Source organism: Agelaius tricolor, unplaced genomic scaffold, assembly GCF_023055355.1.
Source record: "Agelaius tricolor isolate 1412-34295 unplaced genomic scaffold, bAgeTri1.0.p SCAF_2, whole genome shotgun sequence".
Classification (NCBI taxonomy): Eukaryota; Metazoa; Chordata; class Aves; order Passeriformes; family Icteridae; genus Agelaius; species Agelaius tricolor.
The window spans coordinates 61394684-61416417 of record NW_027269262.1 but is presented as its reverse complement, the minus strand read 5'-3'; the positions used below and the strand labels follow the sequence as shown (position 1 = coordinate 61416417).

At 36.9% G+C, this 21734-nt stretch overlaps 1 protein-coding gene across 1 annotated transcript in view; it reads left to right on the top strand.

Moving 5' to 3' along the window:
* The window catches only part of ARFGEF1 (ARF guanine nucleotide exchange factor 1), an 85030-nt gene that overhangs the window by 40668 nt on the left and 22628 nt on the right, over positions 1 to 21734 (top strand). Inside the window, exons 8-20 of the mRNA XM_071420539.1 lie at positions 230 to 393; positions 1477 to 1610; positions 5021 to 5255; positions 9232 to 9331; positions 9448 to 9587; positions 9692 to 9800; positions 10664 to 10865; positions 11790 to 11901; positions 13079 to 13284; positions 13385 to 13469; positions 14013 to 14184; positions 15353 to 15504; positions 18742 to 18870. Of these exons, the coding sequence (XP_071276640.1) occupies positions 230 to 393; positions 1477 to 1610; positions 5021 to 5255; positions 9232 to 9331; positions 9448 to 9587; positions 9692 to 9800; positions 10664 to 10865; positions 11790 to 11901; positions 13079 to 13284; positions 13385 to 13469; positions 14013 to 14184; positions 15353 to 15504; positions 18742 to 18870 (1940 nt within the window). The remainder of the gene's footprint in view (positions 1 to 229; positions 394 to 1476; positions 1611 to 5020; positions 5256 to 9231; positions 9332 to 9447; positions 9588 to 9691; positions 9801 to 10663; positions 10866 to 11789; positions 11902 to 13078; positions 13285 to 13384; positions 13470 to 14012; positions 14185 to 15352; positions 15505 to 18741; positions 18871 to 21734) is intronic.

The window sequence follows — 21734 nt, the reverse complement described above, 5'->3', positions numbered from 1 at the left end:
GTAGAGTGGTGACCCTGACAAGTTAAGTTATAATTAAATTTCTTACTGTAATTTTCATTATTGGGTATTAAGAATATTGCAATTTTTTATAGTTCCGTAGTGCCATTTAAATTCTGTCTTAAGCTCCTCCTTATGATTTTTTTAGTATTTAACTGTTGGTTTTAAAAGCGCTTTCTAATTTTTAATCTTATATAACGTTCATTAATTATTTTTGCATCTTTTCTGATAGATGTGGAAGGGACTGCAGGTGGTGATGGCACAACTGTATCATTAGAGGATGGCAGTGACAGTGAAAACATTCAGGCAAATGGAATTCCAGGGACTCCAATTTCTGTTGCTTATACACCATCTTTACCCGATGACAGATTATCTGTCTCTTCCAATGATACTCAGGTACAGGCAGATATAATTGGGAAATACAGAAAAAAAGTATTATGTTTTAAATGTTGCCCAATGCTTGTGCGGAGCGATTAGTATAATTCTATAAAATAGGTTACTGAGATAAATTTCAAGAATTAAGTAATGTTACTCTATTCAATGCACCACTTAAATGAAATTTTTCTGAATAAATTTTGCATGTGATGTCTTTTTTATCCCAGCATGTTTTTAGTTGTCCCATGGACTGTTCAAGAGAACTCAGTTTCCTGTTTCGTGAAGTGCTTCTGAGAAACTGTAAAACTAGTATTCAATATACATAGTGAAACATATAGCCAGTTGTACATATGCCTGTGTAATTCTAGTGTGCTCTTTTCAAACAAGAAATTGAAATTTCAAGCTGATGGCATGGTCTTGATGCAGTGATTTTAGATCAAGAGTTTCATGTCTGAGAGGATTTGATTTTCATTAACAAAACAGATGTGAAAATATACTCCCTCTCTTGTATGAGGTATGTGTACACTTGTCAGCTGACCAAGAATATTTGCTGTGAGAGTGTACTGAGTAATTAGGTTTGAGAGTAATAATTTTAAGTTCAAAAAGTTACAGTCATGTAGCCATACAAATAGAAGACTTAACATTAAACATTTTGCTTATGTATGGAGCAATAATACAGAATTGCAAGAAATTAGTAATAGGGGTGTTTATTGTACCATAGACATTTTATCAAATGTATCTGGCAGGAGATAGGTAACTATTCATGCTCTATTAAAATATCTGGTGTTTGGGTCTTTTTAAAGTAGTTATCTACTCAAGGAGCCTAGCAGCAATTCCCTGCAAATTACCCTACTTAAACTTGACCTACCTAATTTCATGACAGTCTTTAATTAATTCTGACTTCATACTGAGTAGGACATTTTTAGTAGTGACTTTTATTTCAGTTGGACTGCAGAATGTTTTTTTTTAATCTTGAGACCATAAAGATAAAGTGAGTTGGTTATATTTGTATAATATATTAACTTTTTATTGCTCGGAGATGGAGATTTCCCTACACGCCCTGCTAATGCAAAATGGAATACTGAAATATGTTAACTTCCTTAGGAATCTGGAAATTCTTCAGGACCTACCCCTGGTGCTAAGTTTTCCCACATTTTACAAAAGGATGCCTTCCTTGTATTCAGGTCACTGTGTAAACTCTCCATGAAGCCCCTGTCAGATGGACCACCAGATCCAAAGTAAGTAGAATTTAAAAGTTTTCCTAATGAATCTAACAATAAAAATAAATTATATAAATATTTTTGTGAGTACTGTTAACAAGAAACTAATGGTATGGTGAAAAGAATGTAGAAACTTTGGAAGGTACTTTTATGTTTTAATGCATCTTTTGTATACCTGTTCAGAAGTTTCTTAACACCTATCCTTTTATAAGTAGAACATGTTCTTCCTAGTTGCTGTTTATAATGCATTTGAAATGAGTTTGTATAGAAGATTATCAGGTATTTCTGGTCTTGCTCACACTACTCTGCTTTGGGTACCTTCTAGGTTTGTAACCATTGCTGGTTGTGCCCCATAATTTCTTTTATCTCCTGCATAGTGTTCTCCATCCAAAATACAGCTCTGTGCTGGCCACTGGGAAGAAAATTAACTCTGCACCAGCTGAAACCAGCACATTTGTGTATCCAGTACACATCCTCAGCTCTACTTAATATAAACTTGTATCACCTGGAGCTGATAACTGGCTATGATAAATTCATGATGCTTCTGTCAGCCTACTTAATCAAAACACAAATGTTTGATAACAAAGATTTTATTTGGCTGTTTCTTCTGACTGAAGATACCATGTCTTCAGTTTCATTTATAGAACTGTTGGTTATAAAGCAAATACAGAGTCTCCTCTATAAATGGGTGCCAGTATTAAATTTTGAGTGTCAGCAGAAAGGTTTGCCTTCTGATCTTTGATTTATATGCATATAATTTATATACATTTGATTTGCACATTAGGAACAATGCTGATAATTTTCAAGAGGAGTGCTTTTTTGTTCTAAGGAGTGTTAAGAGATTAAATTGGAGCTGTAATATGATTTCAAATGACAGTGAAAGGCCTGGTATTCTTCAAAATAAAATCAGCTGTACTGTTCCGAGTCTAGCTTTTAAAGCAGGTAACTTTAAGACAGTTTAGTTACATCAGTGATGTGGATTTAATAAGTTGAAAAGATATGATGTAGTCAAAAGGATTTAAAGATTTAATCTAGGAACCTTTTTTAATTATCTGGCAATGCACTTTGAAAAGTCAGGACATTAGAGAATGAAGACTGAGGCATGAGGGTTTTTCCTCACTATTGCTGAGAATTGTCTTCCAGGAAATGCCTTGAAAATCCTGTGGTTTTAGTCAGTACTCTGAGACTAAAGCAGCCCATTTATTAAAGGTTTTAGTGGATTAACTCCCTTGCAAGAACAGTAATAGCTATGAGGCACTTGGAGAATCTCATCTGAATCCATGGAGTCCTTGACATTCATATTAGAACTGGTGAAGCTCTTCATACAAAAACAAATTGGAGAAAAAGGCATTTAGGGCAACCAAAATTCACTGCAAATACATTTGAAGATATCCCATATTTGGAGAAGTGCCTAGAATTTATCAATGGTTCTGAGGCATTGATAGCTTTTTGAACTACTGCAAACATGCTGTAAATGGAAGAGGAGGCGTAGGATATCTGTGGCATTTCAAGAGTCTTATCTGCCTCTTTAAAAATCTTACTTTCAATGAAATTTGTTATGAAGTCTGTAATGAAACTATTTTTAGATTTTAGGTAACTGAACTTAAAGCTTTAGCTTAAAATCACAAGTCTGGAACTTAAGATCAGCATTTTGCTTTCTGGGAACCTGGTTAATGTCTTTGTTTCCTTTTGTTTTGGAATAAAATAAGATAGGGGTGAAATACAGCTCAAAAGTTGGCTTGCTGGTTTTTGTTTTTATCTTAAACCTGTTTTAAGTTAAAGTGGGCTTTACACATTCAAAATTTTTAAGGTCAGCGAGTCCAGGATTTCAGGTGGGAGATGGCACTTGCTGGAAGTAGGCAATGTTTAATATTTTATTTATGACTGAAATTCTCCTCATATTTAAATTCTTATATACCATAGCAAAGTATAATCTGGTCATGTGCTGTCTGCACTCCTGGTACCATGTGATACAAAACCAAGCCTTTTGCATCAAAAGAGATTGGTATGTGAGCTTCCATGCAGTGCCAGCATCAAGCATTTTCTTGAAGAACTGTTACAGAGAGCAGTTTTGGATTGATTTTGACCCGTAGCTCATTAGGAGAAATATGAGAGACAAGTTCTCACTCAATTTGACTGTCTGGCTGTTTTCTTCTCAAAAGCATCTTCAGAAGAAGCCTGCTGTTGGAATTAAATTTTGAGTTTGAAATATTTGCAGATTGATTTCCCTATTCCACTTTGTTTGGCAGAAATAATTGAGTTTATTTGCAACATACTTAATATTAATTAGCATTTTTTGTTTTAGCTTGACTGGAATTACTTTTTTTTTATTAAGCTTTTATATTTGCAATATATAGCAAATATCCAGCTACTCTGTGTGTCACAGATTGACTTGAAGCACTCCTTACTGTGTCTGGGCTGTACTGGATGAAAAATTTCCTGTCATTGTCCCCTATGTTTCATAACTGTCCTCTATCAGGGGTAGCTGTTAAATGAAAGCTGGGGACTGTCCTGTTGGGAAAGCCAGTTGTGTCTATATCTACTCTTCAGAAAAGATACAGCCTTTTTTGAAATGATCAGGAGTGGGAAGGAGCATCAGGAGTCTTAGGAGAGAATGGTTTCACCTGGAATGTTATTTATTGCATTGGATTTTAATAGGTGCAGATTTCCTTTATGCTTTTTGTTGTGTGGTTTCAGGGGTTTTTGGCTGTTTTGTTGTGTTTGTTGTTTTGGGGTTTGTAGAGCAGAAATAGTTAGCCCTGTTTCTGACCTGAATTCTAGTTCCCACGAGTCTGTAAGAACGTTACTGTGGAGCACTTGACAACACTGCCCTTGCCTGACTTGGTGATTGCCATGCTTCAAACAGGCACATTTTGTGTCTTACCTGCTCTCAGAGTGGGATGGGCCCAGTGACTGATAAGTGCTGTATTTGAGCAAAGAGATTTCAGTGTTGGCAGGAAGTATTGTGTTTATAGTCCTTCAACTCTGTTTCCATGCTGGTGGAAATAGAGGAGGAGAAGGAATTTCTGCCCTTTACTACAGGGTTTGATAGATGGGCTGGATTTTAGATGGGACCTTCCAAAGCTATGTTTACAGGAAAGAATGGTCCTTCGTCCTCTGGCTAAAAGGGCAGCATTGCCTCTTGTTCCTGCTGTTCTGCGGTGCAGAAGAGAGAGTGGTTCAGTAGTAATTTCTCCTTTTCTGGAAAAGGTCTTGCCTGCATTCTTAGTTGAAAAATGAACAATTTAACAAAAAAAGACCCAACATCTTTTTATGACCCTTTCTGCAACTGGTTGTGTCAAATTTGAGTTTCTCTCATTACCATTCCACTTGCAAAATCATTGTGGTTTGTACTGACTTTTCAAGAGAATGTTTTTTTATTCTTTAGGTCTTACACTGGGCTGATGTGCTGTGTTGTTTTGTTCTAGATCTCATGAACTGCGGTCAAAGATTCTTTCATTGCAGTTGCTTCTGTCCATTCTGCAAAATGCAGGACCAGTCTTCAGGACAAATGAGATGTTCATTAATGCTATAAAGCAGTACCTCTGTGTTGCACTGTCAAAAAATGGAGTCTCATCAGTTCCAGAAGTTTTTGAACTTTCACTTTCCATATTTCTTACCCTCCTGTCAAATTTTAAGACTCATCTAAAGATGCAAATTGAGGTATGTTACATTAATTTATAATTAAATGTGTGGGAGGTGTTAAGTGAACATATGTTTATATTTGTGTGGCTTGGTGTTGCTTAAATAAATTTGTTTTCCTTTGTGACTCACAGCTTTTGTGTAAGACTTGCCAGATTTTCCTTATTTTGAAGTTTTGTGTTGGGTGTGGCATGGTACTATTGCAGAGTGTTGCTGAAACTCAGAATTGAGTAGGTTTGTGGCTAAGTTCAGCCAGTGTTCAATATTGTGATTCAGAAAGCTTAGCCCTGAACAGCTAAGCTCTGAATATTATAAATTAGGAAAACGAAAATACTGAGGAAAAGACTGTGTAATATATGGTTTTGCAAAAGATCTTTAGAATAAAAACTAAGGTCATGAAGAGCATTGTGGATTTTCTTTGAGATCCCTTGAACAGATTTCTTTCTCTGGGGAAGTCCCAGTTATTCTATTATTGCAGCCACTTCCCTTTGCTTATCAGGGCCTCTGTCAATACATGTCCTGAATAAGATCTCATTTCCTCTAAAGGTGTGCACACAATTTAACTTTGGACTATAAATGGAGAGAAGTCCATATTTGCAATAAATTCTCTGAGTCCTGACAGGTGTTGTGAATCTTCAGTGGGTCTGTTCTAAGTTATAGGGCAAAGGAAGATGTATCCCCATACATGCCATTCACTTAAGAGTTGGACTCAATGATTCTTGCAGATCCCATCCAGCTCAGAATATTCTATAATTCTACATGTGGAGGGTTTGTTCTTGAGATCAGCTCTTTGTGCATAAGGTACAAGCAGATTCTCAGAACAACTCTGTTCAACCACATGGGTATCCTCTTGTGGTGTCACATGTGTTAAAAAGATCTTAATTCTGTGGTGAATAAAATAGTTTTGTGTGCAGTGTGTCCCTGCTGTTTATTTTAGTAATTTTTTGTTCAGGGATTCAGGTGGGAATACTGACGCTGACAGATTGCCCCATCCACGTGGAGCTTAAGTACGTGAAGAGATGCTTAGAAATGTTGATAAATCTTGCTGTTACAGGGACCTTGAATTCAGGGAATTCACTTCATCTATGAATGTCATTGGATAAGTTGATGTGTTATGGCAGCTTTGGAGGAAGGACCTCATTTTGACAGTCGCATGTCAGAAAATTATTGTGTTGTGATCACTTACCAGGTTATTTTGATACTTCTGTGGGGGGAAAACCAGTAAGATTTACAGTATATGGTTGAGCACAGATTGGATAGAAATGATAGAATGTGCTTTGAAAATATGATGCATTTTGAAAAGCTTCAAGGCCAACTGTGTGCTCAGCAAGACTGTAGTGTGTGTGCAGGGTTTGGCACATCAGACAGACTGGGTGGAGCTGTTCTCAGTCCCACAGCCTCCCTCCCAGAAAGTGTTGGACTTACTGTGTTCAGAGAGCTTACAAGTCAGCATGTAGGTGGTGAACGCATTGCAGTCAGCTTTCCTGACAGAAATTTCATAGGTTTCATCACTGCCAGCCTTTCACAAATCCCTAATAGAAAATGAAGACATACGAGGCAAACTGGTTGTAGGATGCCCTGCACTGATGTAGCAGGTTCTAGAGTATGCTAAAGACCATCACCACATATCAGGGCTACATTTCCTCCTTGTGAATAGCAAACCCAAAAACTTGATGCTGCTGAAGCACCCATTTATTACAAAGTACAGGGTACAGCAGTTTCTAGAAACTTCTTTCATTTTCCTGATTGTGAGCTAAGAATCCTTCTTTCAGCTACTGATCCTAAAGGTTATTCTGAAGATGTGGGTAGAAATGTAGATAACTTCACATGCAGTTTGTGTCTTGAAGCTGTAAGGAGAGCCATATGCTCTGATTTACAATATGCAAAATCTATATATTTTGGGATCGAGGCTGCATTTTTCATCTGTGTAAGAATTTTCTGGCATGTTTGAAAAGAATAATTTCAGATTCTGTTGAAAGTGACCCTCCTGTTGACTTAAATATTTAGCTAACACTGCCCTCTGACAGTAAAATAGTTTGATTTGTACCTTAATTGTATTGTGGCAGTAATTCTGAAGGGGTTAATGAATATATTTGCAGCAAGTCAAATCCTAGATATCAGAGGAGTTGGGGTCTCATTTAGCTGTGCTTACCATTACCACCCTTTCCTAACTGTGAATACCTTAAAATTCATACTTGAGTTGATCAAACATAATAAATAGTTATTTTCTGGTTTACTTTTCCAGTATGTTAAGAACAAAGTCTCAGCTCTGTGATGTGAATTGCCATAAGTTATATACTGATAAGCAGCATTTTTAAGTAGCTGAAATGTAAACCGTAACTATGGTTGTGAGAAGTTCTTCATTCCAGGATATGCTTTTCCAAAGGTGACACCAGAGGCAAGAAGGTGGCTTGGTCTCAGAGGTGTAGAGATCTGAAGTGCCTTGATAGTATGCAGTGCTTCCAGCTCTTTTCTCTTCTAGCTTAGATTTGGGTTTAGTTTTTGTCCTTGAAACCTTTTTCTCTGCTTCATCAGTGACTTCTTTTTTAAATTTTCTACCAGAAAAGAAATACTTTTGCTAGTTCCAGAGAAATATAAAATTAGTGTCTTCCAATAAAAAGTCAGAAAACACCAAATGTGTAACTGTGGATTACTCACAGCATGACATGTATTAAATTTTTGTCTTTCTCTGATTACATAAAATTTGGGCTAAAATCAGTCTAGTACGCTTAAGTATGTTTAAGCACTTGCCAGTCTTGGAATTGTTATGTGTTGAACTCCTTAGGTTTCATAGGGATGCTTTCCTTATTAAGACAGTTAGCTGACATTGTGTTGTGTGCCTCTATTTCTCTAAAGAGATCAATAAAATGTAACTATTTTTAGCACGTTTTGCTTGAAGAAATAGCTTACCACCCAAGTTGCCTAAAAATCACTTGCTGTTTTTCCCCAGATGTATGACTTAAAGTGGAAACAGCCTTATGTTTTTCTCTACCTGGCTAATAGCATACAAATCTCTGTAAAAAGTCTGTGCTGTGAAGGAACAGTCAATATTAAAATGAGGGTAGTTATATATTTGGATATTTGTGTGATGCTATTGGATAAGTTGAATGGCTTGAGACCCTTAGCAGTTGTCTAGTAAAACTGTGTGTTGTGGATTTGGATCCATAGGTGGCTGTGAAGAGCTGGGCTCTCAGAGTACAGAACAGTGATGAATGCCCTGTTCCCTTCTGAGTTCAGGTGCTGTTACAGCAGTTGCTGCTGCCCAGGGAAGAAGCAAGAAGAAGTTTTAGTTCAGCTGCTAAGCAAGCTTGGCTGAATTAGTCAGCCTATGGTGCTGACGAGTCTGGTGAGGAACTAATTGATAGGAGATAAAATAGTTTCTGTTCCAAACAGCAGCACCTGTACTAAAATAGTTTCAGGGCAAACTCACCTGTATTCTAGTGAAGAGTAGCTTTCCTGTTAATGGAGGTGCTGCATGCTGTGTCTGACCACTCCCCTTCTTCCAGTAATAATCTAATATTGTAGAGTGACTCTTTCGTGTCAAGACGTTTCCCTTCTAATGAAGGTCCAATACTTCAAATCTGCATAAGTAGCTGTTTGTCATGTTTATGTCATAATGTCATCATCTTGCAGATAAAGTATTTTTGACATGAGGTAATAATACCTCTTCTTTCAAAATCCCAAAGAAACTCTTAACAGCAGTTTAGGCTTCTTCTTAGGCTGAATTGTCCTTCAGGATCTGACATTATTCCAAAATCTTCTGCTTTTGAATGCTTAGAAAATAAACCAGGGCAGCACTGCAGAAGCACATAAGTAAATAATTCAAATTCCTAATTTGCATGTATCAATCATAAGCTGTATTTCTTCCTTTCCTCCTTTTTTTTGCCTTTTCATTATTTTCTGTACTTCTAAAGTGCTGCTTTCAGAATTGACCATCAAAGTTAGTAACTGTTTTTTAATAGATTTTTTTCCTTCCTCTTCCTGGAATATTTTTTAGGTTTTCTTCAAAGAAATTTTCCTGTATATCTTGGAAACTTCTACTAGCTCATTTGATCATAAGTGGATGGTTATACAAACACTGACAAGGATATGTGCAGGTATGAATGACTGTTTTCTAGAGTTTGTTTTTTATCTCAAAGAATAAAACTATATTTGCCTTTCATTAAATTACCTGGTTTTTGTTCCAAGTTTGACAATGTCACTTTATTTATAGATGCTCAGAGTGTGGTGGACATCTACGTGAACTACGATTGTGACTTAAATGCAGCAAATATATTTGAAAGGCTGGTTAATGACTTATCAAAGATTGCTCAAGGAAGAGGTAGCCAAGAACTTGGCATGTCCAATGTTCAGGTAAAAATTGCACCAAACTTTATGAAGTTTCGCGTTTCTTGGCATGATAGGTTGAGACTAAACTCTCCAGTCCACTAACAAATTGTTCATGAAATCTTTTCTAGGAATTAAGTTTGAGGAAAAAAGGACTGGAATGCTTAGTATCGATCTTGAAATGCATGGTGGAGTGGAGTAAGGATCAATATGTAAATCCCAATTCCCAGACAACCCTTGGTAAGACATATGGTGTGTTTCTTCTGCCTTTAGTAATGAGGTGCTACAGGACTTCATTGTGTTTGTCCAGTATTCTGATGCTGTTAATGTCCAGACTATTTTTCCTTTGGTAGAAATATCGATAAGTTTGGTGTCATTTAAACAAGTTGTCTTTTCCTAATTGTATGAATTCCAGGAATGCTACTGGACTGAAAAATGTCTAAATCCTGTTATTTTCTGTATTTCTGATTTTAAAAGTGTCTCAGAACTTTCTTTGAAGCTCCCTTGATTTTTATATAATTTCATAATGATTAAATAACTGCTAAAGCAAGCTGAATGGTGAGCATTTTTTTTTACTTATTTACTGGTTATTTTAAAAATTACTTGTTTACTGAATACTTACATACATGTTTTATAGCTGTAGAAGTTTGAATGTTGTAAGCCATGAAGTAACTAAATAATTACTTGTTTTAATCTTGTTTTCATCCAACCTAAGGTTATGCCAGAATTTTCAGATTAAGCATTTCAAGTTGGTAGGTGATGTAGTAAACTTTCTAGGAGTGGTTAGCATGGCTGTCTTTGTGAACTGAGAGCACCAACTCCTTGGCATGCCTAAATTCTTTCAGACACTGTGTTTAAAAAACCTAAAATAGTCTCTCCAGGTTAAAAGTGACACTGGATTTGAAAATAAAATAAAAAAGCTGTAGTTGGTTTTCTGAGGTGCTGGGGTTTTTTTCCCCAAGTGCCTGAAATTATAGTTTTAATTTAAGATTTAAATTTCAGTATGTGATGAACTGATAGAATTCTCCTTGATACGTTGTAGTGATTTTTGTTTCTTTTCAGTGTATGTGTTTTGGATATATGTAACCCTTTCCACTTTATAGGCCAAGAAAAACCCACAGAACAGGACAGCAGTGAAACCAAACACCCTGAGACAATTAACAGATATGGAAGCTTAAATTCTTTGGATTCTACTGCTTCATCAGGAATTGGCAGTTACAGCACACAGATGTCTGGCACTGACAACCCAGAGCAGTTTGAAGTCCTAAAGCAGCAAAAGGAAATAATAGAACAAGGAATTGACTTGTGAGTGCCCTTTTATCACCCATGGGAGGGTGGATTCTTTTGGAGCTATGAAGATTCCTGGGTTTTTCTTCCTTCTCCTCATAGATACTCATCTTGTGTTAGGAAAAAAACTCTGGATGTAACAGCACTTCCTCTGGTGAAAGAGTGCTGAATGGTGTCCCCTTTGGAGCCTGTCAACAGTGTTTTGTGTTAACCTAATTCCTCACAGCTAGAAGATGAGTACTCTGAATGTTTGTTCTTTTTTTTCTCCAGACCTGCTTGTCTAAAAATAAGGTTTTTATATTTGGATAAAAAGAACATTGAACTCGTGATCATTTGAATGTGACCCATTTTAATGTCCATGTTACTGGTGAAAATTCCTATATGCTTATGCTGATGAGTCCTTATGATTAATTAATTTGTCATAATTAGAACTGGAGGATAGTGTCATTTCTTAGTGCAGTCTGATGTGAATCTTCTGTGTGATTTTATCTTCATCACCTTAATCTCTTCAGTGAGGTCAGTTTTATACAAAAATGAAAGTTTCCTGTCATACGGTTCTGGGACCCTGCACAAATATGCCTTATTCCTTCAGGGCTTCATTTTCTTTCAGTTTCCTGGTTCTATGTTTTGTATGTTTCCATTTTTACAGGCAACTAATGAATTTGTTGATTGTTTCATACAGATTAAGATAAAAATCGACAACATAATTGTTCTTTTCAAGATTTTGCTGTCTTTGTGGAATATTTTTTTATTTATGAGTGCCAGAGTAAAGGGAAATAGCTCGTTCCTATCTAATGTGCAGTTTGATAAAGGAAAAATACTTAATATGTAGATTTTTCAGCATCTTACCTGAAATTTCTGAATTTCTTTACTTAGGGTGGTACAACTTTTTGTATGGGTAAAAGGATTAACTCTCATTTCATCTTGCTTTTCATTGTACAGATTCAACAAGAAACCAAAGAGGGGGATTCAGTACCTGCAAGAACAAGGAATGCTTGGCACTACCCCTGAAGACATTGCTCAATTCTTGCATCAAGAGGAAAGATTAGATTCAGTAAGGAAACTGTTTTCCTGATGGTTGTCTGTGCTTATACTGATGTGTTTATACTAATTGCAAATCAGCTGATAGTGTTCAGAGTGTGTATCACATTATTGTGGAATGAAGAAAAGGAAACCTCTCTCTCTCTTGTAAAATTTGTAAGTTCAAGGAATTTGAGTTGGAGGGTGCAGTAGAGCTCTACCCTGTGCTCTATGCATCCTGTGGTTCAGCATCCTGTAAAGCAAGAGACTGACCTACTTGAGCTGACTCAAAACTTGTACTTAGTTGCTAGTATAGCTTGAAGCAACTTAGTAAATCCTATATACTTTAGTAAGGAACTGCCAGAATTATCTGTCCTTCAGAGATGGTGAAAATAATAATGTGGTGTAACAACATTAAAAGCACTTTTTTTCTGCCCCCAGAGGAAAGTTAGCTAATTGAGATTAGCTCTTTCATTTTATTTGCAGCTAGCAGCTGTTGCTGGACTTGGAAGGGTCCTGCAATATGGGTAGGAATATCTCATGTTAATATTGTCATGAGAAACCTAACTTTCTGAAACAGCAGTTTTCACCATTATACATAAAGGCCACAGCCATTGGTGCCCATGTTTGCTACTGTGGCTGAATTCACAGATTTTGGTATTAATGCTTAGAATCAGACATTAAAACATTTTTTTAACCTCAGTTTACATATCCAGGCATCTTTATCTGAATGCATGCTCTTCTTCATTGTACTGTGTTGTGTTGACAGTGATCAACTCAGATGTGTTTTGAGTACCAGCTCTTTTTATTTGAGCATCCCTTGCATCTGTTTGAGATCAGTGCTCTAGGGAAAAAAGTTTAGTGAGCTTTTCATTCCTGTAATAAGTTTCTTAACTACAAAAATCATTACAGCAGAGTACAATCATTAGTAATACTAACTTTGTCTTGTACACGTGTGGAATTCATCTAACAAACAAATGGCATGAGAGTAAGAGCAGAGAAGGAAGAATGTAGGCAGATACATATGAGCATGTAAGAGCATTATGATGGAATATATGGTTAAAATACTTTGCTTCAGACAATGGAGGAGAAGCAGGAATATGTCTCAGTTAACTGCAATACACACCTCTTTTTGTACAACATTTGACTGCTGTTGGTATTTATTTTTCAAATATAAATGCACTAGTTTGTCTTTTCTACTCTTGTTTTAGACTCAGGTTGGGGAGTTCCTGGGAGACAATGATAAATTTAACAAAGAAGTCATGTATGCATATGTAGACCAACACGACTTTTCGGGAAAGGATTTCGTTTCAGCTCTGCGCATGTTTCTAGAAGGATTTCGTCTGCCCGGAGAAGCTCAAAAAATTGATCGCTTAATGGAGAAATTTGCTGCTAGATATTTAGAATGTAACCAAGGGTAAGATACACTACTTCTTCAGAACTTTGTAAAACTGAGTGATTAGTAAAAAATCTTAATAAATTAAATTTGCTATTCTTTCTCTCCTTTTTGCCTTCAGGCAAACTCTTTTTGCTAGTGCAGATACTGCATATGTTTTAGCTTACTCAATTATCATGTTGACAACAGATCTTCACAGTCCACAGGTATGTTGATGGAATAAATATCCGTGTAATTCATAGGCATGTAACTTTCAGGCATTGTGACAGTGTAGTTGTTAAAGCTTGTTATCCAATTTAGCATCAGGATGTGTGTAATAAGTAAGGTAGTCTACATTAGTGCATCTTTTTAAGTAGCAGTATTATGTTTCATGGGTGTTGAGGTTTTGAAGTTTTTTTGGTTAGGCCTTTCTGTAAGGTAGCTTTCTGCATCATGGATAGTTTGGTCTGTATGACAAGAAAAAGCTTTTTTTTCCTTTCTGTTTTTTTTTTAATGTACATGTAATTTGACATACATTTGATCTGTGGATCCCACCAAATGTTTGAGTGTTAGAATGTCCTCATGGCTTTGCGGTATATTGTAGATTTGACAGTGTAGTCTTGGATATGTTGAATACTTTAAAAAGTCTTCTGAATCAGCAGGTTTATCCCTGATGGTAACTTCTTGTGGGCTGGGCAGTTTTATAGGGAGATTGTAAATTACAAGCTTGCCTCATGTGTTGATATTTACAGCTACTTTCTGCATTTCAGGTTAAGAATAAAATGACAAAAGAACAGTATATTAAAATGAATAGAGGTATCAATGACAGTAAAGATCTCCCTGAAGAATATTTGTCTGCTATCTATAATGAAATAGCTGGAAAGAAGATTTCAATGAAAGAAACAAAAGAATTAACAATACCCACAAAATCCAGTAAACAAAGTAAGTAGTGGCATTGCTAGCTTTCTTCAGTTGGGTTGGCTCTTCAGTTTCATGAAGCTCTCCTTTTTAAAGCAGGAGTTGAATGAAGCAAACATCACTCACTTAATTCACAGTGAGTCAGTCCTAGCTTCTAATTTCATATTCTTTTCTTTTTAACATAATGCATGATGCTAACCTCAAATCTGCATTAAATACAACTGCTTATTTTCACTTCCCTTTGCATCTGAATTCCTGGCAGTCAGTCATTGACCATGGAGGAGGCAGGTGTTGCAGCAGCACAGGGAAAGAACTGTGAAGTTACATGGTTGCCAATAGGTACAGAGCAGAACACACACACTGTGTGTGTGTCTTCTTTTTCTTAAGTAACTGTTGTGATTTCTTGCAATAACCAATCTGTTTTCAAATATTTTGCAGTATTTGATTCTTAGGGCCCTAATTTGTGCACTTTATTAATAATCTTTTCCTTTCTCAGATAACAGAAAACCTTTGTGTTTTGCATATATTGTGAAGATTGAGATGTTACTCATCTAACTTTTCTACAGAGGACCTTAAGAGAGATTGAACTTTTTCCCAACATATTTGTAGAATTTTAAGTCCTAGGTTAGCCTTATGAACAGATTGCTTGCAGGAAATTTGCATCTGAAAAAAAGAAATACTCTTGTTTCAGTATTCATTCACTTAACATAATGTTTTATTGTCACTTTTAAAAAGATGATTATTACATGCTACTTGGATTTCACTGTCTTCTTGAGAGGTGGGTTCTGTTATGGAAATGAAAAGGTTTAATGTAGTTCTCACACTGAAAAAGGATGTCCAGTTATTTTTATTGTTATTTTCTCTGCTGATGGATTCCTATGACATATCTCTTCATTTTGAATTTAACTTAGTGGGTGTGACATTTATGCTGTCAGTTGAGGTGATGGAGAAGAAATCTCTGTTGTTCAAATCTTAAAATTCTGTAAAGGTTTAAAAATAGTTTTCATTTCAAATACAAGTTTGCCTTAAGTTAAGTTTTATCTATGTTGTAAAAGAAATATGAGAAGGCTGGTATGATAATTTCAGAAAGTGAAGATAATACAAAAATACATCTGAATATTGTACTTAATGAAAAACATAAAATTATTATATTCCTAAAGATGCACAAATGAGAGAAAAAATGTGTTTGCAGGTGTTGCTAGTGAGAAGCAGAGAAGACTCCTATATAACTTGGAAATGGAGCAAATGGCTAAAACAGCTAAAGCTCTTATGGAGGCAGTGAGCCACGTTCAGGCCCCTTTTACCAGTGCAACACACCTGGAGCATGTGAGACCCATGTTTAAGGTGAGATACCTGTTCAGATAATCATGTAGAATATCACAGTTTCTTAATACAAAATGCTGACTGACAGGATTTATTGAAAATACTGAAGATTTGCATCTGCTGTGCTCTGCTCATTTTGTGAGTTACTTAACTTGCTACAGGAAAGAGGATTTTGAGCCTTCTAATCTAGTTTCCTTTACCCTGGAATTTAAGAAGTTTCTGTGCTGGTACAAGAAGCAATGGAGCAGTTATCAGGAAAAACGTTTATCTAATGTTGTCTGTTGCAAATTAATGCTTTAGAAAGCTAGGACTGTAGCCCAGTGTAGGGGAGGAAGCTGAACCTGTATTAAACTATTATTCTAAGCACCACTCTGCTATTGTGTAAGTGCAAAGCTGTCTGCATGCCAAATGCTTTTTCCATAGCAGTGATTCAGATTCATAGACAGAGTATGTTCAGCAGTGTAGGATGCCTCAGTGTGCTCTTGGATGTGGTCTCTGGCATACCTAACTCACAGCAGTCATCTGCCATTGAGATTAATTGTTAGGGCTTTGAGATGATTGTTAGGGCTCTTGTTTGTGCCCTTGTTCAAGTCATGGTGCTCACATGACCACTTTGTGAACTGCTCCAGGGAAGTAAAGTCTCAGACCTCTACCACTGAATGAACAAATGGTTCCCTGGGGGGATGTGCTGTGAGGTTAGATGGAGCTCCAGGCCCAAGAAGCTCAGAAACATTTAGGTTGAAATAGACTCTTAAAAGCTTTGAGTCCTGCTGTTAACCCAGGGCTGCCAAGTCCACCACTAAACCATGACCTGAAGTGCTGCATTTACATGTCTGATAAATGCTTCCAGGGTTGGTGCCCGCACTGCTTCCTTGGGCAGCTTGTTTCAACTTATGTCAGCTGCATCTGTGAAGGAATTTTTCCCAATATTCAATGTAAATGTCTCCTGGTGCAACTTGAGGCCACTTGCTCTCATCCTTTCCCTTGTTACTGGGGAGAAGAACCTACTCCCACCTCTTTCACCAGCTCCATTGTCCTTCTCTGGACTCAATCCCGCACCTCCATGCCTTTCTTGCAGTGAGAGCCCAGAACGGAGCACAGGATGCAGAGTGTGGCCTCACCAGTGCTGAGTACAGAGCACTGCCCTGGTCCTGCTGGCCACCCTTCCTGGCACAAGCCAGGATGCCATTGGCCTTCTTGGCCACCTGGGCACACTGAAGGTCTCTGTGTAAGATTGCTGTCTATGAGGCAAAATTACGAGTTCTTTGTCACCTTATTAAAAAAACTAGCATAGTATTTGATTTGTACAGAGGAACACTAAGCACAGACCTTGTTAAAAATTTACTTTTAGGCTGTTCAAGGTATCACATGGCAGAGATGTACTATACTTTCTCTCTGCGGACTTCCTGAAGGCTGAAATTAAATAATTCACATGCAGGCATCTGTAAAATTCATAGTGTGATTTTCTTCAAGATACCAGCCCTAATCCTTCCTACCCTTTACTGTTTAAAAAGTGTATATTCAAAGCTCATTTTCAAAGGAGCAAAAAATGAAGCATCCTGGTTAAATTAACACTCTAAACATGTTTCATGAAGGTACAAAAAATAAGAAGTTTTTGCTTGAAGTTATTTGAGGGTGTTCGTGAACTAATTAAAGTGCTGAGGACAGTAATGTAATGTATTGACCAGAGGGCCCTCTTCTCAAAAACAAGTGAGAACTGTGGAATTGGAATACCTAATTTCACTTTTTAAAATTTAGACTCAAATATTCAGTGAAAATTTACACATTTCTGGGTATCTCACCCATTGATGTCCACATAAAATTGATCATTGTAACTGTGTTTGCAGATACATTGGCTGAATTCTTAAAACAGCAAAAATTCCCTTTATGCACCCATCTAAGCAGCCCAGAATTGATTGTCTGGTTTTGAGGCTTGATTTTCATCTGTATTAATGAAACAGCCTACAAATAACAGCATACATGTAGTTACAAAGCACAGTATACAGACCATTAGATAATTTTTAAGAAATTATTTCAGTTTCGTGATTTTTTAAGATTAGTTTTGGTTACAATAGCAGGGAAAATTAGGAAGGCATTGGGAAAAAACATACATTTCTGAACATAAAATTATAGAATAGTTTGGGTTGGAAGGGACCTTTAAAGATGATACAATGGGGAATTAAATCCTGAATCTTTGAATTCATCCAGTGCCTTTAATACTGTCTCCCAGTTACAGTTTGGTATGTGCAAGCATTAAATGCTTTTTGAAGGTAGTGCTTTTGGAGCTGCTGGCTAAAATGAAACCAAAGCTCAGTGGTACATCATTTTATTATGAAATTAAGTGTGAAATCTATTGCTCCTTGCTGTGCCCATTGACTCTGTATTTCATCTGGGGTGACTTAAGGTAAAATTATGTCTAAAATCATTCTGGGTTCTGTGGTGTTTCCTCTCCATAACTCCATGTAGTTACAGCAGGATCCTCTGCATCTTCTCACTGTTTTTTCTGCCTTTGGGAGGGGGAGCCTTGGCCACAAGGAAAGGACTGTGTGGTCTGCCTTGCAGTACTCAGTGGCACCTAAGGCAAGAGGAATGGGAAACATCAGTAGTGGCTTACAAAAAGATGGAGGGAAAAGGGCAACAAAATTAGTAGTAGAGAGATAAGGCAAGAGTCTTGTCTAGTATTTTGCTGTTGTTGTTGTTAGCTTACTATAATTTTAGTGTGATTAATAAAGTTTCCCTTATTTTTAGTACCCTCCTTTTTTTGTTGTTGGCTTTTTCTGGTGTTATCAGGATAAGCTAGTCTTACTTATGTACTTTTCATCATAAATCTGTTATATGGTGTGTTGGTTATTACAATAAGTGTTTACTCTGTGTTTCAATGTCCAGAGATAAAAGTCATCCTGGGAGTGCTAAAACTCTAACAGACATCTAATTGACATAGCTTTAGGATTTGGTTTTTACAGCTATCTGAAGATGGCTGTGTGTTTGTTGCTGAGGGAGAGGACAAGTGCTTTGGAGGGGAGCTCCACTCTGCATTACTTCTGCCTCATTCTGTCTCATGTCTCTTCTGACCACACTTTTTAGTATTACGTTTCATGTTTGTATATTCTGTTTCCTTTTTGTCAAAAGACAGCTTCAAGGTTGATTATGTAAGTTAAGAATGGAATTTACACTTCAGCAAGATGGTGAAACTATAACATTCCCCTCAATTACCAACAATTGCTGATAATGGTAACACTTGCTTTGCATCCATTGCAGTTGGCATGGACACCTTTCCTGGCTGCATTCAGCGTGGGTCTGCAGGACTGTGATGACACCGAAGTTGCCTCTCTCTGTTTGGAGGGTATACGATGCGCAATCCGCATTGCTTGCATTTTCAACATTCAGGTAAAAAATGTAAGATTGACACAATGCCTTGGTTTATGTACCAGCAAGATGTTAGTGGGATTCTGAGTGTCCTTGCTGCTGAAGCTGTGCACTGCAATAGATAGGGGCTGCCTGCTTCTGACATTACTATTTCATCTGATTTTGACTGGAAATGTACATGAAGTGACCTTTATTTTTCCTAGTGTTTTGTGGTAAGTGCTTCCGTGCCTCTGCACTGAATGTTTGTTTCAATAGAAATTGACTACTTTTATGTCAAAGTATTTTATTTCTAGCATTGTTACAAAGCAGTTTAGGTGTGTTTTGTTGTTTTATAAAATGAGTCTCTCCATCATGTAAAATAGTATCTCTCTGAACTGTATTTGAAATATTGTTCTCAACTTCAGAGAGATGATATTAATCCAAGATGTCTTTAAATCGATACCCTTTTAACAGTTATGGCACTGAAAATGGCATTCCTGTTGTAATGAATGAATGGATCTTGCATGAAGTGCATTGCCAAGAATGCCAGACTCTCTGGCTCCAGAGGGCCATGGTGATTAAACTGGGGCTTTTTTTTGCTTTTGTTTTTCTATTTAGAAACCATTGGTAGGGAAGGTACAATTATGTTATTGTAGATTATTAGTTAATAAATGGAGTACTGGTCTGCCATAAGTCTGTTACAGACATAGCTGAAGAGAGGGGCGGGCAAAATCTGTATGTTTGGCTTTGTGTTATTTCATGTGTATGTTGAAAATGCTTACCAAGAGAACACGCACCAACCCTGAAACCAACTGTGTAAGACTAAATAGAAGATGTTGAACTATGATATGATAGGGAATGGTTTCCTTCCTTCTCCCCTTGTATTTGTATTTGGCAAGTTAGATAGCATTTACCACTAATGTGGAAAAGCACATTGGGACCTATGATACAGCTGCTTAAAAAAGTCCATTTGAGATCATGTGAGGTTTCTTTCCTCTGTTTTTCCACCTAATTTCTGCATGACCACCTGTTCCCAAGCTCAACAGACTTAAAAATTTGATTAACAAAGCCTTCCCTGGAGCCTGCAGATGTTCAGTGAAACACACTCCAGTTACTTTTGTTTCTAAGCTGCAAAAGTGGAACTGGTACCAATACCAGTTTCAGCAGCTGCAGTGGTCAGCCTTGCTGGGGAGGGCAAGGACATGTTTGCTCCAAGATCCCTGTGATTCAGTTGGACCCTTCCATTGGCTTGGGACATGATTGAACTGGAGGTGTTCCAAAAACAAGTTTTTAAATTTCAGAAAATGGGAAGTGTTGCTTTTGCATTTTCAGTATAAGCATTATTACTTCTTGGTTTTCTGTGGAAATTCTGTTTTGTTGATATAATTAAAAACAGTACTGGTTTGTTGGTAATTTCAGTATTACAGGATGATTCCAGTTCACAAGGTCTTGGTTAGGTGGGATATTGTCTGACTACAGACACAAGATAGCTCTGATGGTTTGAAGGAGACTGGCATGTCTGTACTTGTGCTGGTTTAAGGATCTTGTCTGTTGGAATGAAGTTTATCCTCACGTGCTTAACCAGTGATGGCAACTTTTCCAGTTTTCATTGTGGAAATGTATAGAAATGAAGATTGGTGTCTATTAAGAGTTAACATTTACACACCTTGAGAGATAATGGAGGGACCTAGATTCCTTTAATTTTAAGAAAATTTCCAAAGTACACGATAGTTTAAGTCATACATGCTCACCTCTAAAACCTCAGTTATAGATTCTGGTTTTAATTATTTATATTTTTAATCTTAGACTTGTCACACAGTCTGACTTTTGTCTTTAAGCATCTGAGAAAAGATATGCATCAAAAGGATGTACTTAATCTACTTATATCATCAAGTTTCAATTTCTGGGTGACGGACACATTATTTAGTTGTTTGTCTTCTACTGTGGTGGCTTAGAAAAAGGGGGAAGGGGGGAATACCTACATGAATGAGTAGGACTGAAAATGTTTTGGTTTTACAGAAAATACGCAGTTTGTAGGCTCTGAAGCTTCATTGCTTAGTACTCTTTCTTTGAGTCTTCATTTTTCTGTGCTTCTACATTATTTTCTTCACCTTTGCCAGCGTACCCTGCAGAAATGGTTGGCTTTGAATGTGGCAGCTGTTCTGTAGTCAGTGGCTCAGTGGCAGTCTGTCCCTTCTACCATAGCCCACTATTGTGGTGTTAGTGTTTTCTCTGTGGAATCCCATTCTTTCTGTTTTTTTGGGGGTTTTTTTTATATTTTATATTTGGTTGTTTTCTGTGTTCAATGATTTTTTACTTTAAAAATACCCCTAAATATCCAAACAGTTAATTATATTTCGTAATTGTAATTTGTTTATCTGGTGTACAACCATTTCACTTTACAGCCTTCAGTTTATACATAACAGGAGAATAAAATGCACTTGTGGGCTCAACTGTAATCCCCTTTTTACCATTGTAATTGGTTCATGTGAAATCTGAGGAGTTCCCTTTGTTGCTTATAGATACCATACACATAAAAATTGGGGAACTGGGTGGAATTTTTTTTGTGAGATCTGTCTGGATTTTGGTCACTTGCTGTTTACCCATGACACTTCTTCAGAAGCTTCTGAGATGCTCCAAATGGTGCAAATTAAATCAAATCGGTTTTGAGCAATTCCATAGAATTGGCATAACTTGCCTTTTAGATACATTTTTTAGATTTTATTGACAAAAAAATGCTAAAACTTCAGTGAGTCTGCATAAGGCAGCATTTTCAGAGTAGGTCTTAGTATGGTACAAGAATATAGAAAACTTAGCTAATTAGCAACATTTCTTCTGAAGCAGCATCCTCTTTTCCCCAAAAAAGACCAAACCAGAAATGTAAGCACATCTTATATGTCCTATGC